Genomic DNA, 24,574 nt, shown 5'->3' on the forward strand with positions numbered 1-24,574 from the left:
TGGAGGAAAAGCAGAGAAAGATTTTTTTCTAATTAATGTTTCCTCACTCATTGCTCAGTTTTCAACCAAAAGGGCAAATCCTTAGTCGGCACTTGGCAGGTCAAGTATTTTAAAAACCCACAACGAAAGAACAATACATTAGGGATATATTATCTGGAAAATTTCACTTGCACTAAGAAAATATTCCAAATTTAAAAAGTGTGTCATGTAAGTGACAGGAAAAACACTGACTAGTTCTCTGTATAATATAGTTTTCAGGAACAGTTGATAGTAAGACACATGCAAACAGTACTTGGAATATTTTTAATTCTTTATATTTTTCACTGTTAACACAAATTATTGAAGAAATATAGAAATTGAAAGACTGACTTTAAAAAATGATTTTACCTGCAATTGGAAACTGTCACTGCACAGCTACCAAAAAAGTTTCAAGTGAAAAAGGTTTAACACTAGTAATGTTAACCCAACATGGCTGCACACAACATCTGAACAACCGAACAGCAAGTTTTATGACACAATTTAACAGACTGTAATAAAGAGCTTTCTAGATTAAATGATAACAGTTTAGCCTAAAAGAATGTTTAAACAAAGAGCTTTTCACACACACACACATATTTTTGATCTCCATCATTGGGTGATGACCTATCTTATAAAGGGGCAGGTTAATATCCAGGTACACTGAGTATCTCTTCCCCCTCCACCTCTCAGCAGTGGTATGCGCTTCCATAGATTCACAGAAATCACCAGACATTTTGTCTTTGCTGATTTAAAAAAAACTTTGTAACCTACATACAAGAAATGATTGCTAGAACTCTATAATAAAAATAATAGAGTGGAATCATGATAAACACATACTTAGCAAAGATAAATGTTTGGATCAGAACTTTGCATGGGTTATAATAATGTGCAATACTAAACTCAGCTCAGTTAGTCATTTACTCAGCAATAACTAAAATAAAACACAAAACACTTCTGTTATTTGAAAACAGCATTAACCAAAAATGAAGTTTTACAGGAAACTGTTAATGTAACATGAGCTGCTGTTTTTAAGTGAAATCAGGCAATGGATTGATAATATCCAGTGTGTTATCAAGAAAATAATTGATTGTGGAACTGCTTAAGCATGAATCCGAGTTATGCTTGGGTAGTAGTTTGACCCGGGTGTGAATGGGGAACGGATTTGTAACATTTTAAATTTAGATCCGGTATCCAGTGATGACTGCTGCATAATGCTTTTTACTGGAAGAGAGTCCACTCTAACCACACCACACCACACCATAAAGATCATCGCTGCTGGCTATCACATCCCATATTACAGTTCATCCTTTGCCAGCCTCACTGATAAGAAACCACTGATGATGCACGTAGAACTAAGACCATGATAGACTCAAATGTCTAGACAAAACACATTTGAGTTCATATAAAAAATGCCACATCATGAAAAAAGAACAGTTTTGTGTGTTCAAGAAATGGGAGTCCGTGAGGAACAAATGCTTTGAAGTCAAACTTGCTGACAAACGATACAAAAGGGTTTGTTCCTGAGATGAAGGGAAATGCTTCAAGCTACCTATTAAAATTCCACACCTAAGGCTACCATTTTCTGTCAATAACACATTTCACTCTCTCATCACCTATCAAACACGTATTTCAAATTATATAAGAAAAATCTACCCAGTAAAGTTTGTGATCAACAGATAAAAGATATGAAGGAACGTGACACACATTTATCAACAGGGACATTTCATCGGAAAACACACTTTGTAAAATACTTCTTAGTTTCTGTTGAGCGAAGGGAGTTCTCTTGGGTTTAACGCAGCTTTTATCCCCATCCATGGATAACACTGTAACATCCCAAGCTGGCAGCTGTAAAGAGTACAAATTCTTAGAAGAGTTTCAGGTCTCAAATATCCTATAAATATTCCATTTTTATAATGATATTTTCAGTGTCTCTTGGTCCCAACCCTATAACCGGATGAGCTCTGTAATATGCTATTGCTCAGTGGTGTGCTCTCTGTCGCCTTCGTGTTTTGTGGGCTGATTGGGAGATGGAGTGTGGGAAGGATGCACCACTGCAGGAAGGTTATGGGAGACGGGCACCCCCCCAGGAACCATTCCTTCCATGGATGCTGGGATTCCTGCAGATGTTACGCCTACTATACCAGGAGGGTACCTACAAGAGAAGACAGGATCAAATGAATGTAAAACTTCCAGAAGGTACAGTGAAGCCTGACTCAGACAGTCAGTTTTACTACTGATTAACTCTTGGCAGCAATGTTGTTTCTTCAGTATTCCGGCCAATGAGAAACTGAAAACACACTTGAAAATCTAATACTGACATTTCCGTTTTATATATCTCTGCACACCTTGAAAGACATGCCAGGCTCCAAGCAAACTACATTCAAGACAAACAAAACAACACAACCCAAACACCATTTAACCAAAAAAGCAACACTGCCTGAAAATACAGTTATGGATATTGGGGAGAGGAGACTGTTGAAAACCCTGCTGGCACTCATTATATTTCATCACCAGTGAAGTATTGAAGAACTGGCATTGTCTATGGAAATGAACCACAGCATGAACCAGCACCTTTAGGATTGAGGGCATGGGGAGAAAGTGGGATGGGACGGTGGGGGGTGGGGGAACAGACCAGAAGCTTCTCATCACTTAATCTATTAAGTGAAAGATAACTTTAAAACACGTGTTTTCCTTACCTTATAGCATTTTGTCACCAGATGATATCAGCTGCTGGCTGAAATACATGGCAAACTTTAAATATCAATATAGGAGGGTTTTTGTGAATGAGGAGAGTTCACAACAATTAGTCTTTTCCCTATTGATTAAACAGAAAAGGAGGTTGCTTGCTGCTAATGGGCATTGTGCACTCTGCTGCTAAGATAGAAATGCACAGAACTCCTTTTTTGCTGTCTTTAAGCCAGAAGCAGGTAGCCTTCTGCCATCATCCAATGACAAAAGGCCGTTAACCGGCTCTCCAAAGGTTTTGGATTACTAATCTAAAAGGAATTTTTAGAATTTCTAACAGTTGATACATCCCTCACTAAAACATCTTAAAATCCCAGCAATGCATCTTACATTCTGTTGGTAAGATGATACTAGTGCCTACATTAAATAAAAACTCTTAAAAGATTGATGCAAGCAGCCTGGCTGAAATGTAACCAGTGGCATCACTGTTGGATAAGTCCATTCAGAGCCAGTGGAGCCATGTAAAATGGACAGAAAAGTTGAAGGTCTACATTTAGGATTTAAAACCTTCTAACATTATCATCTCTATATATCATTGTCAAATATGTCAGATTGATGTCCTGGGGTGGGATTGGGAAGAGAGGAGAGAAAGAATTTTGATCGAAAACCTCCTTTCTTAGGCAGTTCTGGTCTTTAAAGAATAACTTATCAATTAGACATGAATGCCAATGAGGTTAGTTCACAGTTAGCAAAACCCTGCAGCTGCAAGATTATCATAGTAGAACGCGATATTCTGGTAAGTGAAATATCCACTATAATTTACCAGGATAGGTAACTATTTACTCGTGCTAGTGTTGTCTTCTGCTCTTGCTTCTGACTACAGACTTCCTCCTTTGGTTAAGGATGGTGGGACAATTTTGCAGATATAGTTCTAAGGCCATCATCAATGTCACTCAATGAATGGATGATAGCAAAGCATTGGTTATACCAGCTTCCCCCAATCCTTCAAAATGAAGTACTTAATTGTCAGATATCTAGCAATGCTGAGAAGCTCTTCCCAGTGGTGACTGGTGAATGTGTCAGGGCTGAGCTTTCGGAGCCAAAATTCAGGTGCACCAGAAAGCTGGCGCACCTATGAGTTTTTAACTGGTACTCACAGCTGGAACTCGTGGTGCGGTGAGTAGATCCATTTTCAGGACTTTGAATTCTTTTCACTGTTCTACAGGAAATGGATCATAATGGAGGCAGGCCTTAGACACAAAGCCAGGCTAACTGGCTGAAAATGGGTTTGTTGGGCTGTCCGCCGCTGTCAATCAATCTGGTGATGTCACAGGGCATGTGCATCACCACGCTCCCTCCCCTCCGTTAAAGAGGAGAGATTCTATCATTTTTTAACTTTGGCCACTGGGCCACTAGGGAGAGTTTCAGCCAGGCCAGAGACCGAACCTGGGGTCAGTATTTTGCCAGCCGATCAGAAGTCAGCCGGCAAAAATTATTCCATTGTGGCTGTGGCAGTGGGCCCTCCCCTTTAAGGGCGGCTACGCTGCTGGGCCTCACTCAGTTAGGAGGTAGTGCATCGGCAGAAAAACCTGCCGAGTGCACCGCACAGCGGGGGATCGAGAGATTCAACTGAAAATGGCTGGTAAGTATTTTTTTATTTCTTTAAATTGGCGGTGCAACTACTTGGGCGGAATGGGGTCCAGGCCGAAAAATCCCCGACCTGAATTTAGGTTGTGTCAGCCTGTTGACCCCAAAGCAGCGGCCATTCGATTTTTAGGAATGGCATTAACCCTGAGGAGAACCTGAATTTTGGCCCCTTCAACTCAACCATTCACATAGAACCAGTCAGTCAGTAAGAGTTACCAGACAACATATGCGATGTGTGCCTTTAATTAGCAAATTATAATGCATAGACTTTCTATAATACTGTATGTTTTTCAAATTTTACTGCTATATGTCCATTGTGATTGATGTTAAAGTCATAAAATATCTTTAGAATATTCCAACAACATTGCATCTTCATCTGTGGAATAAAGTCAAAATATTAAGAAAATCAGTAAATATCTCTGCTACAGCCAGCAAGGTATTTACTACATCAAAAAAATGACAATTTCTCCAGTCCATTGTGCCCAATGGCGACAGGCTGACAGTACGTCACAACTGTTCATGCCTTTCACGACCTCAGAACATCCACCCGAGCAGGCAGACAGGGCCGCGGTTTAACATTTCACCTGAAAGACGGCATCTTCGACAGTGTAGTACTACCTTGGTACTGCACTGTGCTCAAGTCTCCCGAGTGGGACTTGAACCCACAAACTTCCGACTCAGAGGCTCAGCCAAGACTGGCACCAGGGGAAGTATTAGCTATCTGCCATGATAAGGGGCACAGCAACCTCTAATAATAGAGAATTGCCATTCACAAAGTCTGAGTTCAGATCCTGGGTATGAGGAGATTTCAAGATCACCTAACCCAATAGACGGTACAAAGTGAAATGCCTCACAGTAGTAATGCAGTTCATCTCTGGAGCTTATAAAAATACAAGCAGATGGACCTAGACTGCCCAGCAAAGCATTTCTCCTCTTAGCTGTTAATGAACAGTGGCAGATGTGGAGTATCAGCACCCCAGAATGCTATGGTTTAAAGACTGATGAAGGACAGTAAGAAATCCAGGAGAAGAGAAAGGGATTCAAATCAATAATAAAATTAAAATGATAACAAAAAAAAATTACTGTATCTAGTAAAAGATTGGAACTGAATTTATTTCCCCCCACGCACGCACACACACACGCACATGCGTATGTATACACACACACATACACACATAAATATCCTCTTACCTGTAGGTGGCCCCATTGAGCTCTGGGTGGACAGCCTGCTGGTCCATTGTTGGCCAGGCAGCAGTTGTAACAAAGTAATCCTTATTTACACAGTTTCTTAAGCTGTCTGGGATTCGGCCTGGTGCAAACAAAAAGGAAGGGTAGGGATACCAGAATGAACAAACTACAACTATATATTCATGAAGAAAATGTCAAAAGCAACCAATGTAATAATCATTTACCTCAAAAATTGTCACATCTATAATGAGATTAAAATAACAATTCTAAATACAGAATTCTTTAAATATTAAAATTATTATAATCTTTTGAGTAGATTGATGAAACTATTTTACTTACTTTCAGAATGTTGCACCTTTGCATAATTGCACATGAATAAGCATTATTGTTAAGGTTTCTTAAATTGCATCTAAATTGCATCTAACAGTCAGGCGGTCTCACCTGTAATAGCTCTACGAATCTCAGTGGCAGCTGCTTCTCTCATCTCGAGGGATGCCTGCTCACTGTACCAGGATGTGTGTGGTGTGCAGATCAAGTTGGGAGCATCCTTCAATGGGCCTTGTGTAAAACTGCACAGCAATAAAAACAAGATACTTTTATCCATTGTGGTTACACTCTCCTTGGGTGTGAAACAAACCAGTAATACAAATCAACGAACCATGCCAACACGGCAAACGCATGAAGCAAAAATTACCAAAGCTATCCACATTGGCGCTGAGACTCACGCAGGCCAAATAACACAGTGCTAAAAGCAGCAATCAGTGTCTGCCATATGAGCCACAGGGCATAACCAGTGGCATTAATGCATTCTTCTGTCTTTCTAAATCCTCTTTCATCTTTCTCACAGACCCCACCTGTGGGAAGCAGTAATGAATTTTCTTGCTTTCTTTGGCTGGAGAATGAGAGAAAGCAAGAGCCAGCTATAGAGGCAAGCTACCCCAACATTCATGGCAGCAGTGAGAGGCCCAAATTACTCTATTAATACATATATTAATATAGTATCACATCAGAACTATACGGTCTATCGATTCTCTGGCAATTACAGAAACTACTGGCACAGTACAGACAGAGGAGATCGTGAGCCTCAGGTGGGAGAGCTGGGGACCAAGAATAACCATAAAATCCCAGTTAGGTCGATTGGTGTAAACTTTACACTGGTGACCTTTAGCTGGTTAGCAATCACACCTGTGTGTAGGTTATGGCTCCAGCATGGCAGGTTGTATCAACCTGGGGTAAGGTGTCGGTTTCACAATGGATTTCCGTGTAGAATTTAAAAAAAACAATAAATCATTTTCTACATGTTAATATGTGTAGACATTTCGAATAGTGATACCTGTAACTAAGGTAACTATTTTCCCAATTAAACATAGAAATTAATTAACAGAAAAAATTATATTTTGGATGATTGAATGACACATTTCAGTCCCAAAATTCTTGTCACAAATCGTCTATCCTTTAGTTATAAGTTCAAGCTTTTCTCATGGTGAAGGTCATTTTGCATCTGCCTGTAACATAGATACCGTTCATTCCTCTTATAATAAAGCTTTGTATAATTTACTGCTTTATACACAGAAGCAAAATACAGTGAATGCACCATTAAGGCTTGGTGACTGGACAGTAACACTGTGAACCTGATGGTACTATGGCATCCAGTTATACCCTGCCACACAAAATATCACCAATTGAAAGGAGAAGGTTAGCAATTTGCACAGTTAACCTGAAACAGGGCTGAGAACTTTGGCTATGGAAGAAGCAGAGTGAATGCTTGTTTATGAGAAGACTCTCAGGACTAAGACACTGCTTCAACATGGAAATCCAGCAAAACAAAATAAAGCTGCAGGCCACCGGAACTGATGAGTGCTATGGGCACGATGCTTTTCAGGGAGCTGTTGGTAATGAAGAAATTAAGGACACAGCATTGCACATGTAGGGAATTACAGATATTTGCAAGTGATTACAAGGCAGTAATCTAATCAAAGGTTTCAGTTAACTCTATAAACAGCAAAAGTAAAGTTTCTCCGGCATCTGAAGATTTTGCTTAATAGAGCCCTGAAATCACTGGGTGGCTCAGATGTTGAATACGTTCTCTTAATATGGTGGATGAGTCAGACTAGGAAACTATTGGGTTCAATCCTGACCTGTGCTGAGTGAGAGACCAAAGAAAAAAACATTAGGGGGATGAAATGTCCCCTCGTCCCGATTGGGGCCGGTAACCTTCCGGGGCCGGGACTCCCACCCCGACACAGAATTGGGCCAAGCACCCCTCAAGGAAGTGGAGCGCTGTCTCCTTTGAGGGGAGCTCCCGGGGCTGTAGTATGGTGCTGAGTCCACGTAGTGCTGACATGCTACAATGTCCCTCCCCTTTCATTAAAGGGGCACCGGGACGTGTCCAACCGGGCCAACAGCTCGGCACCCAAAACGGAGTGCCGGGCTGCACAATGGCAGCCTGGTCAACGCGAGGGCCGCCATTGTCAGGCCCATCAAAGAGTCGTACAACAAATAAATATGGCGGCCCAGGGCGCTAAAAGCCTCCCCTATAAGGGGCACCCCGGCATCAGGGCAATTTCCCGCACGGGGGGAAAAGGACGCGGGCGGTAACAACTATCTCCAACAAGCGAGACTCTAACCACTTCCCCTTGACATTCAACGGCATGACCATCGCCGTATCCCCCACCATTAACATCCTGGGGGTCACCATTGACCAGAAACCTAATTGGATTAGCCACATAAATACTGTGGCAACAAGAGCAGGTCAGAGGCTAGGTATTCTGAGGCGAGTGTCTCACCTCCTGACTCCCCAAAGCCTTTCAACCATCTACAAGGCACCAGTCTGGAGTATGATGGAATACTCTCCACTTTCCCGGATGTGTGCAGCTCCAACAGCATTCAAGAAGCTCGACACCATCCAGGACAAAGCAGCCTGCTTGATTGGCATGCTATCCACCACTTTAAACATTCACTCCCTGTACCGTGGCTGCAGTGTGTACCATCTACTAGATGCACTGCAGCAAGTCGCCAAGGCTTCTTCAGCAGCACCTCCCAAACCTGCACTACCTAGAAGGACAAGGGCAGACAGGCGCATGGGAACACCATTACCTCCAAGTTCCCCTCCAAGTCACACACTATCCTGACTTGGAAATATAGTAGTGTTCCTTCATCGACGCTGGGTCAAAATTCTGGAACTGCTTCCCTAACTGCACTGTGAGAGTACCTTCACCACAGGGACTGCAGCGGTTCAAGAAGACGGCTCACCACCACCATCTCAAGGCCAATTATGGATGGGCAATAAATGCTGGCCTTGCCTGTGATGTCCACATCCCAGGAACTAATAAAAAAATATAAATTATATATAAAAAAATCTGTGCACACTTCCTGTCGTCACATTTTGCCAGATTCTAAAGGTCAACCATTTCCAGTATAACTTCCTGAGACCACATTTTTAACCAAAAGGAGCAGCAATCAACAAGGCCAATAGGATGCCCCGTAACCTCAAATATAACACGGCTCTCCTCATGTTTAAATCGCTTCATGGCCTTTCCCTCCCCAACTCTGTAACCTCCTCCATACACAATAAATATCTACAATATAGGATGAATATTTACAATACCACATGAACAATATATGAACAATGTCTTAAGTTGTGAATGAATTATGTTTTTAATCCTTAAATTGAAGGAAAACATAGAATAATACTTTTGTAACAATTCTGGAATAGCAATACTGTAAGAATTGTTAAAGATTTACATTAAAATCTAGATTAAAGCTGCACAAAAAAATCTCTAAACTCAATATTTGGTTGATTTGTATTTCCATCACCATATTTCCCTTTCTTATACCCCCAATAGGAGCTCTTCTGTTTTCCCCTCACCAAAAGGGTATCTCTACCTCTCTCCTTCAACAGGTCGTCTCTCTCTCCCTCTGTCTCTTTCTCTCCTCACACCTAGGGTATCATTCTCCTTCTCTCTCCAGCAGAATGTCTCTCCTTTTTACAATCTACACCACCACCTTTTTCTCCCTCACTCCTTCCATCAACATGTTCTCTTTTTCTTCCACCCCGTAAACAGGGCCTCTCTTACTGTCTCATTGAAAACCAAATTTCAGCCATATGGCATCAAGTAAAGATCATTGGCCTACTTAAGCCAGGCAAAGACCCACAGTTAGCATCAAGCTAATGACCAATCTCCCTCCTGAGTATTTGATGCTCGAGTCACTGATTCTCCAGTGTATATCTCCAGTATTCGGTGCTGCATTGAGCCCAGACCAAGTTGGTTTCTGTCATGGCCGCAGCATTTGTGACAGAGTGCTCACCCTAACCGCCTTCATTGAAATTGGCTTTGAAAAAAAACATAGGGCTGGTGGTCCTAGAAATGTGATCACGTCATGCCCATTTTACAAGCATAAACAGGCACCTAAGAGTCCAATATGGTGGGCGAGATGCACACACTCAGTCCGTGTCGTAAGTGTGCCACCCGCCATATTGGTTAGGGCTGCTCTATAAGTATCCGGGGCATACACCTGAAACTGGAATTACGCCCATAACGTGCACATTTCTAACTTTATAAATCACTGGTTAGGCCTCAGCTGGAGTATTGTGGACAATTCTGGGCATCACATTTCAGGAAAGATGTAAAGGCATTAGAAAGGGCACAGAGGAAGTTTACCAGGATATTACTAGAGATGAGGGACTTCAGTTATGGGGAGAGGTTGGACTGTTCTCCTTGAAACACAGAAGGTTAAGAGGTGACCTAACAGAGATTTTCAAGATGATGAGGGGTTTTGATAGAGAAAAAATATTCCCTCTGCGAGTGGGTCAGTAACTAGAGGTCAGAGATTCAAAATCTATGATTCTATGATACTGCCTTTAGTCGTTATTCCCCAAACACAAAGTGACATAATTCAATATTGTGTATAAAGTACTGATAAAGAAAGACACAAATGGAATTCCTGAATCAAGAAATAGCTAATTATACTCAATTTGTAACATCTCGTTCAGCTCCCAAAAAACTGCACATTTTTTTTTTAAGGCATATCCACATCATAATTGAAATATACCTAAAAACAAAGCTGGCAAAGCAACTCCAACATTGCACGTAAGAAAAACAAATTAAACACAATATTAACTACTGTGCATAATTCTAATCTTTTTACGTACATTTAGCAAGCATTTCCTTTTCATCACAGTTCAAAGGACAGTATAAAGAAATAAATGACCTCTATATGAAAAAAATGCCAGAGCCAGTAGGTCTGCAACTTCTCAATTGATGTCTGTATGAGTTCAGTGTTTACATGACAGCAATTAACACTATGCAGGGAGAAATCCGGTCGCGCCTCATTTGGGGCGGTAACCCAGGTGGAGCGGTAATCTTAGTGCCTTGAAAACGTTCGTGCTCTCTGCCCAGAAATTCGTCAGAATCGGTTGAAGACCTGACAGGGGCGATAAATCAGCTGTTGTGCACCCAGAGCTGGGGGAGGGGGGGGCGATAAATCAGCTGTTGTGCACCCAGAGCTGGGGGAGGGGGGGGGCGATAAATCAGTCGTTGTGCACCCAGAGCTGGGGGAGGGGGGGGGGGGGGGGGGCGATAATGAAAGTTTGGCCGGTACATTTTGTGGGCCCATTGCGCATGCACGGAACTCCGAATTAGATCCCGGGAAAAGCCAAGTCTTAAAGGCACAGCATAGTAATGCACCCATTAAAGTTTTAAAAATCACTTGTTTTCAACCTGTACTGTTAAGTCTGTCTAACGCTGCAAACTCGGAGGCTCACGCACCGTGCTGACTGCGACCTCCGAGGGAAGTGCTCCCTCATCCCTTCATGCAGCCACCAGTTAACGGCTCTGCAAGCCTGCACCGACTGTTTTTCCAGACGTTAATCTTGGTGGCCACTATATGAGGCGGCCGTACCTAATTTACCGACCAGGGCGCAAGCGTGGGCGTTGCACTAGGATTGACGTCAGGATCGCACTGATCGCCAGTAGCCGGGCGCTACTGGTTTGCGCCCCCAGTGAGCCTCTAATGAATTTTTGGTTGGGCCACTAAAAGCTGCGTTCTCGATCGGTAACCTCTTACGCTCCCATTAACTCCCCCTCTGGCTGCCAACCGAGGCATTAGATAACTGAAAATCCAGCCCTGCATGTTTAAAAGGGACACTTGTCTCCACTCCTACTAAAGAATAATACTTGTGTTAAAAAAAAGAAAGGCAGGCTTGCATTTATATAACTCCCGTCAGGACCCCAGGTCATCCCAAAGTACTTTACAGCCAATGAAATACTTTAGAAGTGTAATCACTGTGGTAATGTAGAAAACACGGCAGCTAACTGCGCACACCATGCTCCCACAAATAGCAATGTGACGATGACCAGATAATCTGTTTTTAGTGATGGTAATTGAGGTGTAAATATTGGCCAGGACACTGTTATCATGTTCCTGTCTGAATAAAACAGCATATCCCCAGGCTTACTATGATCAGTGTCGTGGAAGATTTGAGAGTATGTACAAAAATGATTTAGCATTTAATATTTGTCTGTAATACCTCAAAGTATCAAAATTGAAAGAGTATGTCACATTTGCACATGATTGGATCAAATATATTCATGAAATGCCAACAAATCCTAAGTGAAGAGGTACAGAATGCACCAATCAACAAGCAGGAATGAAAACTACCAAGCAAGAATCAGTAGTCAGAAAAGCTATGAACAGAAAAACGAGAAGTGGAAACAATGCAATCATGTGCTTTTTATAATCATGTCAGTTGCTGTCTTGTTTTCTCACTATTTTGAGGGCTTGTACTGGAGATTTCTAAAATAATTTTTTTTTAAATCACTAGAAAGCGACTATAATCAGCTGCCTTTTTTCTGTGCTTGAAATGTCTCTAACAATGTTTTCTGTCAGAGGTCAGTTCTTGAGAAACTTAGAGCTTGACAGAGCTATCATGTTTTTTTTGTCTGCAGTGGCTCAGTGAGTAGCACTCTCGCCTCTGAGTCAGAAGTCCCACTCCAGATACTTGAGCGCAAAAATCTAAGCTAACGCTCCCAGTGCAGTACTGAAGGGAGTGCTGCTCTGTCGAAGGTGCCGTCTTTCGTATGAGATGGTAAACAGAAGTCCCAGCTGCACTCTCAGGTGGACGTAAAAGATCCCGCGCGGCACTATATGGAAGAAGAGCAGGGAGTTATCCCCGATGTCTTGTCCTGTTAATATTGATGTCCCTCAATCAACATCAATATTAACAGATTATCTGGTCATTATCACATAGCTGTTTCAGGAAGCTTGCTGTGCGTAAGTGGTTGCAGCATTTCCTACATCTTCCCAACAGTGACTACACTTCAAAAAGTACATCATTGGCTCAAACTGAACTGAATGAAGAACCTCACATAGATAGCAGATTACAACTCCCAGAATGCATAGCGTCACTGTACATGCAGTCTGTGCACTCCCAGAATCCATAGCATCACTGTATATGCTGTCTGAGCACTGCCAGAATTTAATGAAGATGGTGTCCTTCTGCGTCCAATGAACAGCACCACATTTAGGGTAGAGGGAGGAGTGGGCAGATACGTAACATGCCAAGATTTTTTAATGATTACTAGCAAGGCTAACCATTTACAAGGATTGCCAGGGTTTGCTGTTTGTGATCCCCGTATCTTCCCCTGTTCCACTTCCAGCAATGGAAAAAGTTTGAAAGCATTAAAAGCCATGAAGCCATTATTAGGACTAGTGAATACTTTGAAGCTAATTGTGACTTTGTATAAAAACAGCGAAACAAAGTAAAGCATGAATTTGTTTTGAGATAAATTTGACAAGAAAAACCATGACCGTGAAAATCCACGGGCTTGCTCCGCCAGTGATCTCTGCACCTGATCTTGCTAGAGTTTCTGGGGTCAGAATTGGTCACCTTATCACGATGCCAATGGTGGTGCATCTTGGCCATCCACCAGAGGGCAGCAAGCAGGAAGGCCAACCATTCTTTCATCAACCAGTGCCATTGGTCATTTGCCTGCTCTGATTGGCCCTGTTGAATCCCTTTACAAAGGGGCTGAGAAACATTAGGCTGCCAAGAGTTTTAGGGTGATTACAAGCCAGGACCCCCAGAAGTAGGTTCATCCTGATAAGAGACTGATGAGAGACTGCAGCCAAGGAAAACCCTGGCGTAGAAACTCCCTCCCCCAGTTCTGGCCCCTAAGATATCTTGGGCCATGTGAGCAGAGGATCTTCCCCAAAGAGGATGGAAACTCTCAGCCTGGACAAGGACCCAGCGTATCCAGGTCCTGCCCCCAGTAATTCACTCTCGGCCAACTTACCGGGAGCACGGGACTGGCCCCGTATGGTGAACTATATTTAAGAATTTGTTTATTTTGGGCAACAATAGCATGCTACATGAACAGATTCACCATTTTTACATAACTGTGATATGTGAGGCAAATAAATTTAGTTATCTACCTGCGATGGGTAAAAACACCATTTGCTTATGTACTCAATGTACTCATTTATTTTACGTGTGCAATGCCAGTGTCTAGTGTGTGTTTGCCCCACATGCAAGTGTCTATCACAATCAAAAAAAAATTCTGGTTGGCTAAAATTTCCCAAGGGAAAAATCAGAACAGTTACTTCACTGTCTCTGAACACATCCCTCACAGACTTTTACAAAATCCTTTCAGTGGACATGTTCAGTAGAAGCGGGTTGTACGGCAGTAATTCAGTTGAGAGGTTCAGATGCCTGATCACAATGTCAAGAGCAAAACTCAAATAGTTTGTAGGTCATCTGCACCTCTCGACTGTCCATAATCCATTTGCCATGCTGCCATTTAAAAAAAAATATGGATTGCTTCTGTTATATAACTACTGCTTGTTGCCTCAATGATGCAATATTACAAGCACCTCACAGAATATTAAGTTAATGTAGGCCCTCATATGATTACAAAGACATTTCCTAGTACCATTTAATATTTTGTCATACTGTACTTCCTAGATGATTATCCTCAAATCTGAAATAGAGCATGAGTTTGTTAATCTGCGAGTGGATCTTACCTGAAGGGCTCACTCTCATGAACATCGAGAGCAGCACCTCGTATTCTTCCCTCTTTCAGCCCCTGAGCTAAAGCCTTCTCATCGACCAATCCTCCTCGGGCTGTGTTTACCAAAAACGCTCCTTGCCTCATCTGAGGACCAAACAAGAAAAGGAAGAGTTTATTCCGAAAGCTGAACTACACTATTGTCTTCACAGGATTTCTCCAGTCACTCTGGGTGAAATCCAATGGCTCTTAGAACAAGTCCAGAAACACCATGAAGCTTGTCCAACAATTTTAAAATAAAGAAGTCAATCAAATCACTGCTTAGTCTAACTCAAAACAAAACCACAGAAGAATGTTTCGGACATGTGACTTTAACCGAAGATTCTGTGACATTTGACCCAGGCTTTCTTTATTCTCTAACTTTTTACGTTTAATAAACCTAGATTAAAATAACTGTTTAAACTTAGCTCACTGTGCAATGAAGTCATTATAGGAGAATCCTTTCAGTGTGAAGCAACCTCATTTGACCTCAGCTGGTTTAAATTACAGACACTGCCTTGTCTCTGAACATCGTGCTTCTGCAGTCATTTTTGAATGATATTTCAGATCTGTCTGACAAACAAGAGGGACTTATTTTCATGTAAACTGAAATATTAAACAAAAATGCCATTAAGTGCTAGATTTACAAAAATAATTTCTATTATACCGATCATGAAACTGATTGGAAATACAACACAAAAACAAATCAGTTCTGAAAAGTCAAACTAATTGAGTGGTTTTAGCGTTACAGTTGTAGTGTATAGCACTGCATGCTCAATACCAAGTGTTGAGACCAGCAGGAAGAGGAAGGTGGTTGAGACAGACCACCTTTATCACTATCTGGCAACTCTTGCTAGAAAACGGATAAGCAGACAGGATCAGGCTCAGCCTCAAAGAGCTGGTGCAGGCTGGCACATGAAAAACTGCCACTTGGGCAATGAAACTATACGCAGCACCAGTCACTACCATCTGTAGAAAACGGATAACATTAGGCAAAAATAGAGGAAAAGTAAGAGTCTATTTTTCACTTAAATTGCCTAAAAAACCGTGACTACATATCAAAAGTCATTCATTGGACTTCAGATACCCCAAGGATGGGATAAAGTGTGATAGTATCTTGGGAACAACATTCCTATTTGTGAATAACATCGCCCCAGTGGTACATTCTGCCAGAACTCTGGTGATAACAACTACACCAGTACTGACAAGTTGGCAACTTAGATTTATGTTAAACTCTTCTTAATCAGAGCAGTGCAGATACCATCTGGAATCTGTTCAGTTCCAGAAAACTCACGAGTTATTTTAATGCCACAGCATTTTATGCTTTATGCATATAATATATATCAAAATGAATACAGTCTTGCTATTTTAATTTTTTCCCATGCAAATATGGTTATTTATTTAAAAAAATATTGTCAAATCAAAAAAGAATAAAAATCAAGAACAAAATCTGTAAAGAATGCAAAATGCCATTTAAACATCCACACAGACTGCTGGCTTTGTAAATAATTTATATCCCCCTCACCACTATTTTGACGGATGTTTTCTCTCCTTGGACCCCATTGTCTGGCACGCAGGCTGAGTAAGTGACCCTTTCCTACTCTTCTTTGAATGACATTCTCTAACTTGTTGGCAAGAGATGTACACAGGTCAGTCATTGGACTAGATTTTCTGCTTTGCTCATTTCGGGGCGGTAATGGCGGCGGGGCGATAAAGTTTGTGCCAGGGAACAGTTTGCGCCACAAATTCGGCAGCTGGGCCCTGAGTGTGGGCCGGAGCGCTAAGGGAGGCGTTACGCAAGTGAAAATCCCGAGCTAAACAACCGGCCTCGGAGCGCTCTAAGAGAGGCCAGAGGAGGGAAAAGAACCTGAAAATAAAACAACAAAAACATTTCCAATAAATAACTCACGCCAACACAACATAAATGGCAAAAAAACCAAGAAAGCAATCACACTTACCTGAGGTCGACATTATTACCTCACTGCTACAGCTCGGACCGTCCGCTTTCACAGGCGGTCCTGGATCGGCGGGAGCCAAAAATTGAACCGGTGTCGCAACCAGGGGCGTTGCACACCGGCTCGCCTCTTCCGGGCAGTAATGCTCCATGCCTTGCCAAAACCGGCACTGGAAATCCCGGTGGGACGCTGGAAGCTGGCCGCGCGCCCAGAAGAGTTTACCGGGACAATTGCCGCCCCTCTGGAGCAAAAACAGAGGCAGCAACGAGCTGAAAATCCAGCCCAAGATACCTGATCTGCTAATTTTACCTCCTGTTGTGAGGCCTAGCACCAGTCTTGTTGCATCAACAATAGTCCAACTAAGAATATAAACATGCCATGTGGGTAGTTATTGCCGCGCCCTTCTACATAGAAACATAGAAAACATTCCTCTCTGCATTGCCTGGGTTCCACTCATTTTCCAGCCACTGCTTGGAGGAAAAGACCAGAGGCAGGGAGAGCGATATCACTTTTAGTTGTGATCTCTGTGAATGTACGAAACAGAACATTATCATTCCCCTGTTGAAATTGCATTATATAATCCATAAATGCAACTAGAACAACATTTTTAAAATTCTAAGAACACTCAAATACATGTGTGCTAATCTGCAGCTAGGATAACTGAAGTGTTACCTGTTTGATGGTAAAGTCATTAATAAGATGGTGGTTGTGTTCGTTCAGGTTGCAGTGCAATGATACACAGTCACTCTGGTACAGCAGATCCTGCAGAGTATAAACTCGCTGAACACCTAGCGATCTCTCAATACCATCAGGCAAGTATGGATCATAAAATATTATATTAAATCCAAAGATTTTGGCTCGAACAGCAACAGCTTGGCCGACACGACCTGCAAAAGATCAAGCGAGCATGGTTTTTGAGTTACGATAGTAATATGAGCAACAGTATCAGCTAAAAATACCACTCACTGATGTAACCAAAGCAGTATTTCAGGACAAAATAAACAACAACTACTTGCATTTATATAGCACGTTTAACTTAGTAAAATGTCCCAAGGCACTTCACAGGAATATTATCAGACAACATTTTACACTGAGCCACATAAAGAGATATTAGGACAGGTGACCAAAAGCTTGGTCAAAGAGATAGGTTTTTAGGGGAGCCTTAAAGGAGGACAGAGAGATAGAGAGGTTTAGGGAGGGATAATAAGTAGGTTATTAAATATGTTATTCAAATGTAACTTACCAGTTGTCCCAATCACACAATAAGGGCAGAAGTGCCCTTATTGTGGGACAATTGCCAGCAAGATGTTGGAATCTCAGATTCTCGCCTAGAAGAGCCAAGTGTGATTGCTGGTCTTAACTAATATTTACAGGGTTCCTGCAGGGAGAAAGCTTTGGTATATTCTCAGCTACTTTGTCTTGGTTAAGAACAGAAAATTGGCGAGCCTTTCAGTTCTCCTGCCCAATCAATGAAAGAATAGCATCTGCAGAATCTTTGAAGAGGCCTGCAGATTGGACTTGCCTAGGTGGTTAACACAGCTAACAGGAAAATGGGAACACAGAAGAAAATGAAAAGTGAAGTTTAAAAAAATCTTTCCTTAAATCAGTATTTGAAAATAAAAAAATAATTTAAAGCCAAAAGTATTATAAAGTACACCCTTCTCAATAGTTGCTGGATAGAATGTTCATGCACAGACGGTTATGTTTGGTGCATAAAACAATTAATGAAAACATATAGAAGAATTGTATCATACTGCAACACCGCTTTCTCCTCTGATTCTGAAAGGTATAAATTTAGTGAAAGGTAATGCCTCTGTAATCTGCACACCTTTCTGGTTTGGGTAATGCAAACAATGTATAAAGAAACACGTTTTCAAATATAAAATACTTCAAGAAGACTTGAAGCAGCTGGCATTCAGGTGAATCTGTTTCACCCCTCTGGCCCACAGCTATCATCTTACAACTGCTATCCAGCATTGTGCTTTCATCTTACAATACAAAACCTCAAAATCCGATGATAAGTCCTTAATTTAAGTCACCATAAGCCTCAAGAGACATTGCCCATTTAATGCCAGCTATTCAAGGTCATATTTTAATACTATAATATAGGTGTGACCACTTCATCACAGACAGAGGATAGAGATGAACAATGCATTAAAAGGTTTTCTACCCAATATCTGCAACATATTCTCAACAAATAGATCTGTACTGACAAAATGGGATTTTGCTCTACAAGAATATTTTCCCAATTTTATGAACTAAGTTGTTTACTATAATATCATTTGTAACTTGTTGTCATGGCAATTTCTGGTTAAATGGATTTTGCTCGGGCTGAGGGCCCTGACACATATTTAATGAAGAGTTTCTGATAAAGAAGAACAGCTGCAGTGTAATCACTAGATCATTAGACACAATGTCATTCTACTCAATACCACATGGGCCTAAGCCAGTGAGCCAGCCACCAACTACAGTTCAAAGACTTGTACCTGTTTCTTTACAAAAATATACATTTTCAAAATGAACATTTACTTTAGCATTGGCACGTTTACGGGCTTGTTTACAGTGATAAATGTTTAAAAATGCAATTTAACATTTTTGCCAGTGGCAAAGTGCACCATTTACCTCACAACTCTTTGTAAAGATATTATGATGTAGGTCTTCCTTAATGCCGGTGCTAACCCGTTTATTTTAAATGGAGTACTGCCAGCATCAAAGTAACACTGATGATAAAATCCAGGCTGAGTGGAGACTGGTACTCCAGCCTGGCCATTTTCAGTATGACAATGTATGATTTTAATCCTCCTCTTCTCCTGAAGGTGCTGACTCTTTGCTGTACAGGTTTAATGTAAGCCAGGTGATTTTTGGTACCGTGACATGTATGAGTCTGGACAGCAAGCGTTGGTAGGCCATTTGACTCTGACGAGCATCACAATTAAGTCCTATCCAGTCTTCACCTGACACACATATACTCGCACATCAAACAGGACCAGGAAACTGGACTGATTTTTTACCTCCTTAAGGCAAGGACTGAGGTTAACTGAAGCATCCCGACACTGACCTGTGTGGGATCAGCTAACTCAGAATAGATTAGAGGTTGATCCTAGGATCTTTGTGGTCTGTATGGCTCAACATTCACTGGCTAAACTTGGCAAACCATTGACACCACCAAGGTTAGTGCTATAAACGCATTTTAGTCATTCATATCCTGTTCTATAAAAGAGTGTGACAAGAGCACATTGATTGATGTGCTAGATACTCAACATATATTTATTTACAATCTTTCAGAACTGTTAATTTCATTCTGTATTTGAGTACTGGTTGGATTACCAAGATAATTAATTACCAAAATGATCAGTCAGAAAAGTTCTAATCTGTAACCTTGCTAGACTGTTATTCCATGGAATTCCTGACATCATTTTGTGGTCGGGGATGACTAGCAGGATATATTTCTAGCAGTAGGCAGCAAAGGAAATGGAGCTGAGACACTGATATTTTACGAGCACTTTCATTCAATGTAAATGAGCATTGAACCTGGATTGCAAGGTTTGGTCAAACAATTTATTAATAATAATAATTTTTATTTATATAGTGTCGTTAACATAGTAAAATGTCCCAATGCGCTCCACAACAATTTTACAACTTGTTAAATATTGACCATTGAGAGAAAAAGCATGAGAAGGAAGCGTAAAAAGTGATTAAAGGCTCAGGTCCGAAGCACCAGCCAAAATTTACAACAATAATAAAACAAAAAGGGACTGAATGTAATGTAGCCAAGTTTGCTGACAATACAAAGATGGGAGGAAAAGCAATGTGTGAAGAGGACATAAAAAATCTGCAAAAGGACATAGACAGGCTAAGTGAGTGGGCAAAAATTTGGCAGATGGAGTATAATGTTGGAAAGTTGGCAGAAAAAAATCAAAAAGCAAATTATTACTTAAATGGAGAGAGATTGCAAAGTGCTGCAGTACAGCGGGACCTGGGGGTACTTGTACATGAAACACAAAAGGATAGTATACAGGTACAGCAAGTGATCAAGAAGGCCAATGGAATCTTGGCCTTTATTGCAAAGGGGATGGAGCATAAAAGCAGGGAAGTCTTGCTACAGCTATACAGGTTATTGGTGAGGCCACACCTGGAATACTGCGTGCAGTTTTGGTTTCCATATTTACGAAAGGATATACGTGCTTTGGAGGCAGTTCAGAGAAGGTTCACTAGGTTGATTCTGGAGATGAGGGGGTTGACTTATGAGGAAAGGTTGTGTAGGTTGGGCCTCTAGTCATTAGAATTCAGAAGAATGAGAGATGATCTTATCGAAACGTATAAGATTATGAGGGGGCTTAACAAGGTGGATGCAGAGAGGATGTTTCCACTGATGGGGGAGACTAGAACTAGAGGGCATGGTCTTAGAATAAGGGGCCACCCATTTAAAACAGAGATGAGGAGATATTTTTTCTCTAGGGGGTTGTAAATCTGTGGAATTCGCTGCCTCAGAGATCTGTGAAAGCTGGGACATTGAATAAATTTAAGACAGAAATAGACAGTTTCTTAAACGATAAGGGGATATAGAAACATAGAAAATAGGTGCAGGAGTAGGCCATTCGGCCCTTCAAGCCTGCACTGCCATTCAATAAAATCATGGCTGATCATTCCCTCAGTACCCCTTTCCTGCTTTCTCTCCATACCCCTTGATCCCATTAGCCGTAATGGCCATATCTAACTCCCTCTTGAATATATCCAATGAACTGGCATCAACAACTCTCCGCGGCAGGGAATTCCACAGCTTAACAACTCTCTGAGTGAAGAAGTTTCTCCTCATCTCAGTCCTAAAAGGCCTACCCCTTATCCTAAGACTATGTCCCCTGGTTCTGGACTTCCCCAACATCGGGAACATTCTTCCCGCATCTAACCTGTCCAGTCCCGTCAGAATCTTATACGTTTCTATGAGATCCCCTCTCATCCTTCTAAACTCCAGTGAATAAAGGCTCAGTTGATCCAGTCTCTCCTCATATGACAGTCCAGCCATCCCGGGAATCAGTCTGGTGAACCTTCGCTGCACTTCGTCAATAGCAAGGACGTCCTTCCTCAGATTAGGAGACCAAAACTGAACACAATGTTCCAGGTGAGGCCTCACTAAGGCCCTGTACAACTGCAGTAAGACCTCTATGCTCTTATACTCAAATCCCCTAGCTATGAAGGCCAACATATCATTTGCCTTCTTCACCGCCTGCTGTACCTGCATGCCAACTTTCAATGACTGATGAACCAAGACACCCAGATCTCGTTGCACCTCCCCTTTTCCTAATCTGCCGCCATTCAGATAATATTCTGCCTTCGTGTTTTTGCCCCCAAAATGGATAACCTCACATTTATCCACATTATACTGCATCTGCCATGCATTTGCCCACTCATTTAACCTGTCCAAGCCACCCTGCAGCCTCTTAGCGTCACCCAGTTTAGTGTCATCTGCAAACTTGGAGATATTACACTCAATTCCTTCATCTAAATCGTTAATGTATATTGTAAAGAGCTGGGGTCCCAGCACTGAGCCCTACGGCACTCCACTAGTCACTGCCTGCCATTCTGAAAAGGACCCGTTTATCCCGACTCTCTGCTTCCTGTCTGCCAACCAGTTCTCTATCCACGTCAGTACATTACCCCCAATATGGGGAGTAGACAGGAAGTGGAGCTGAGTCCATGATCGGATCAGCCATGATCGTATTAAATGGCGAGCAGGCTTGAGGGGCCATATGGCCTACTCCTGTTCCTATCTCTTATGTTCTTATGTAACTTGCATTTATATAGCACCTTCAAAGTATTAAAAAGTCCCAAGGCACTTCACAGGAGCATAAACAAACCAAAAAAAACAACATGGAGCAACACAAATTTACAGTAGAGTTGAGTAATTAAAACAACGTGTGATGTGTTGTGCCTGTTAGCAGTTCACCGCTTTTTGGAATATTTCTTTCTGAGAAAGTACTGATGGAAAGTATATGTAGTTTTTGTCCTTTGGCAAACAGCCCCTTACTGACCAATCCACTAAGTGGCACAGGAGTCCTACATTGGAGGTTACAGTTCTACGCAATCACTCTTCCAGCTATTGTGATTGAAAGAAGCCAAGAAACAAAAAGGGCCCTGGAACATTCCAGAGGAAATAAGACTTTTCAAATAAAAATGAGAGAAATTCTGTTGACTCTACTGTAAAAAAACTAGCAAAAAATATTTAAAAGGATAAGAAATGGTTCATCAAGTGACAGCTCCCTCATGCTTTACACTAATTGTAGATAAGCTGAAAGCTGATTTACCATTATGATAAATGTAGATATTTTGTTGAAGAGAACTACTGAACCCAAGTTCCTTTGCCTCATTTCCTGTTTTGAGATGAGGAAACCAATATCTGGACAATCTTTTGACACTGAATTTTGTTACATTGTACTCATGCACATTTATATAAATAAAGTTTGTTATCAAAAACGTTACAACAAACCTTAGGAAGTGATGCAAATTAATTTCCTTGATACCTTTCGGAGGAAGGCAGACAAAATCATTTTAGCCAGACTCTCAAAAACACCTGAGTGATCTACACACCATTTTCTGCTTTGTTGAATCTGAATAAAGAATTACTAGACAGCACTTGATCAAATGCAAACCTCACACTAATCCCGAATGCTTTATTATACAAAACCTTGCAGTGATCATTGACAAACTTTAGAAATCTATAATTGGCAATGTATTTTGAGCAAAATGCTTTCGGATGACTTGTCAACAGTGACTACACTCCAAAAGTATTTCATTGGCTGTAAAGCGCTTTGAGACATCCGGTGCTCGTGCAAGGCACTATATAAATGCAAGTCTTTCTTTACAGCCAACTCGGACCAATCTCAGCATCTAGATAGAAAAAGTACACATGGTATATGGTACATATTTGATGCAAATGATTGAAATACAGGCACAAAGATGGAGTAATAAGCTGAAATACTTCAATCAGGGAATTATAGGTATGCAGATTTTAATTTTCCATCCATTTAAATGAATGGACCAGAGCTCAGCGACTACACTCCATGATATCCTGAGCAGCGCTGGACTTTAGACCCCTGTCAGCAATTATGAGGGTGACCGGCTGAAGCTAAATTATTTTAATCATTCTTCTTTCCTCTCCTCTCCACTCCCTCATATTGGCAACAAATCCCAAATTGTAAGCCCATTTAAACTTCAATCCATGAAATAGTACAGTTTAAAGATTAAAATAAATCCATAACATTTACTTGTGATTTTTTTTATTAGGTCAGCACTATCAATGCTTTCAATCAGCATTTCCTTCTGCACATGTGATAGATTATGAAGTGAACACTCATTTTGATTCTTGATCTCTATTGTCAATTCTTAGCAAAATGTTTCAAATGTTTTTGTAATTAGTCACTAAACCCAACCCGCTGACAAATCAGCTGTTGCAGTCCTGAAGTTGCTGACAGCATCTATAGATTACATTAATTGAAACGATGCTGTATTTGTACAGTGCCGTACCATCCCAGGGTGCAACACAATAGAACAGTGCTGACAAAGTGAGGAGAATTTTAACCCCGCCCTCCCCCCGCAACCTGGCGGAAATTGGGCAGGGAGGGGTTAAAATGGAGCGGGATAATTACCTACTGTCCTCCCATGCCACTCCTGCTGACTGCAATATTTAGCTGTAGGCACTAAGGACACCTGTCAAAGCCGGCGGGCTCCTTATTTAAATATGCAGATCGAATTGCACTGATAGGGGAGACTAGAGCTAGAGGGCATAATCTTAGAATAGGGGGCTGCCCATTTAAAACTGAGATGAGGAGGAATTTCTTCTCTCAGAGGAATTCGCTGCCTCAGAGAGCTGTGGAAGCCAGGACATTGAATAAATTTAAGACAGAAATAACAGTAACTGGATAAGGGATTAAGGGGTTATGGGGAGCGGGCAGGGAAGTGGACCTGGGTCCATGATCGGATCAGCCATGATCATATTAAATGGCGGAGCAGGCTCGAGGGGCCGTATGGCCTACTCCTGCT

General features: G+C 41.5%; 1 protein-coding gene across 6 annotated transcripts in view; it reads right to left on the bottom strand.

The window, feature by feature from the left end:
- Positions 1-600: 600 nt before the first annotated feature.
- Positions 601-24,574, bottom strand: part of LOC139260297 (C-terminal-binding protein 2) — a 318,546-nt gene continuing 294,572 nt past the window's right edge. For 5 of the 6 annotated variants that reach the window (XM_070876738.1, XM_070876735.1, XM_070876736.1 and 2 more), the window contains 5 exons: positions 17,210-17,424; positions 14,560-14,690; positions 5,980-6,107; positions 5,542-5,659; positions 1,777-2,170 (listed from right to left, as the gene is read on the bottom strand). In XM_070876738.1, the coding sequence (XP_070732839.1) occupies positions 1,990-2,170; positions 5,542-5,659; positions 5,980-6,107; positions 14,560-14,690; positions 17,210-17,424 (773 nt within the window). In that variant the 3' untranslated portion in view covers positions 1,777-1,989. Of the gene's footprint in view, positions 2,171-5,541; positions 5,660-5,979; positions 6,108-14,559; positions 14,691-17,209; positions 17,425-24,574 lie in introns of all 6 variants that reach the window. The other variant, XM_070876739.1, reaches the window with a different exon arrangement.

This window comes from Pristiophorus japonicus, chromosome 3 (genome assembly GCF_044704955.1).
Source record: "Pristiophorus japonicus isolate sPriJap1 chromosome 3, sPriJap1.hap1, whole genome shotgun sequence".
Lineage (NCBI taxonomy): Eukaryota > Metazoa > Chordata > Chondrichthyes > Pristiophoridae > Pristiophorus > Pristiophorus japonicus.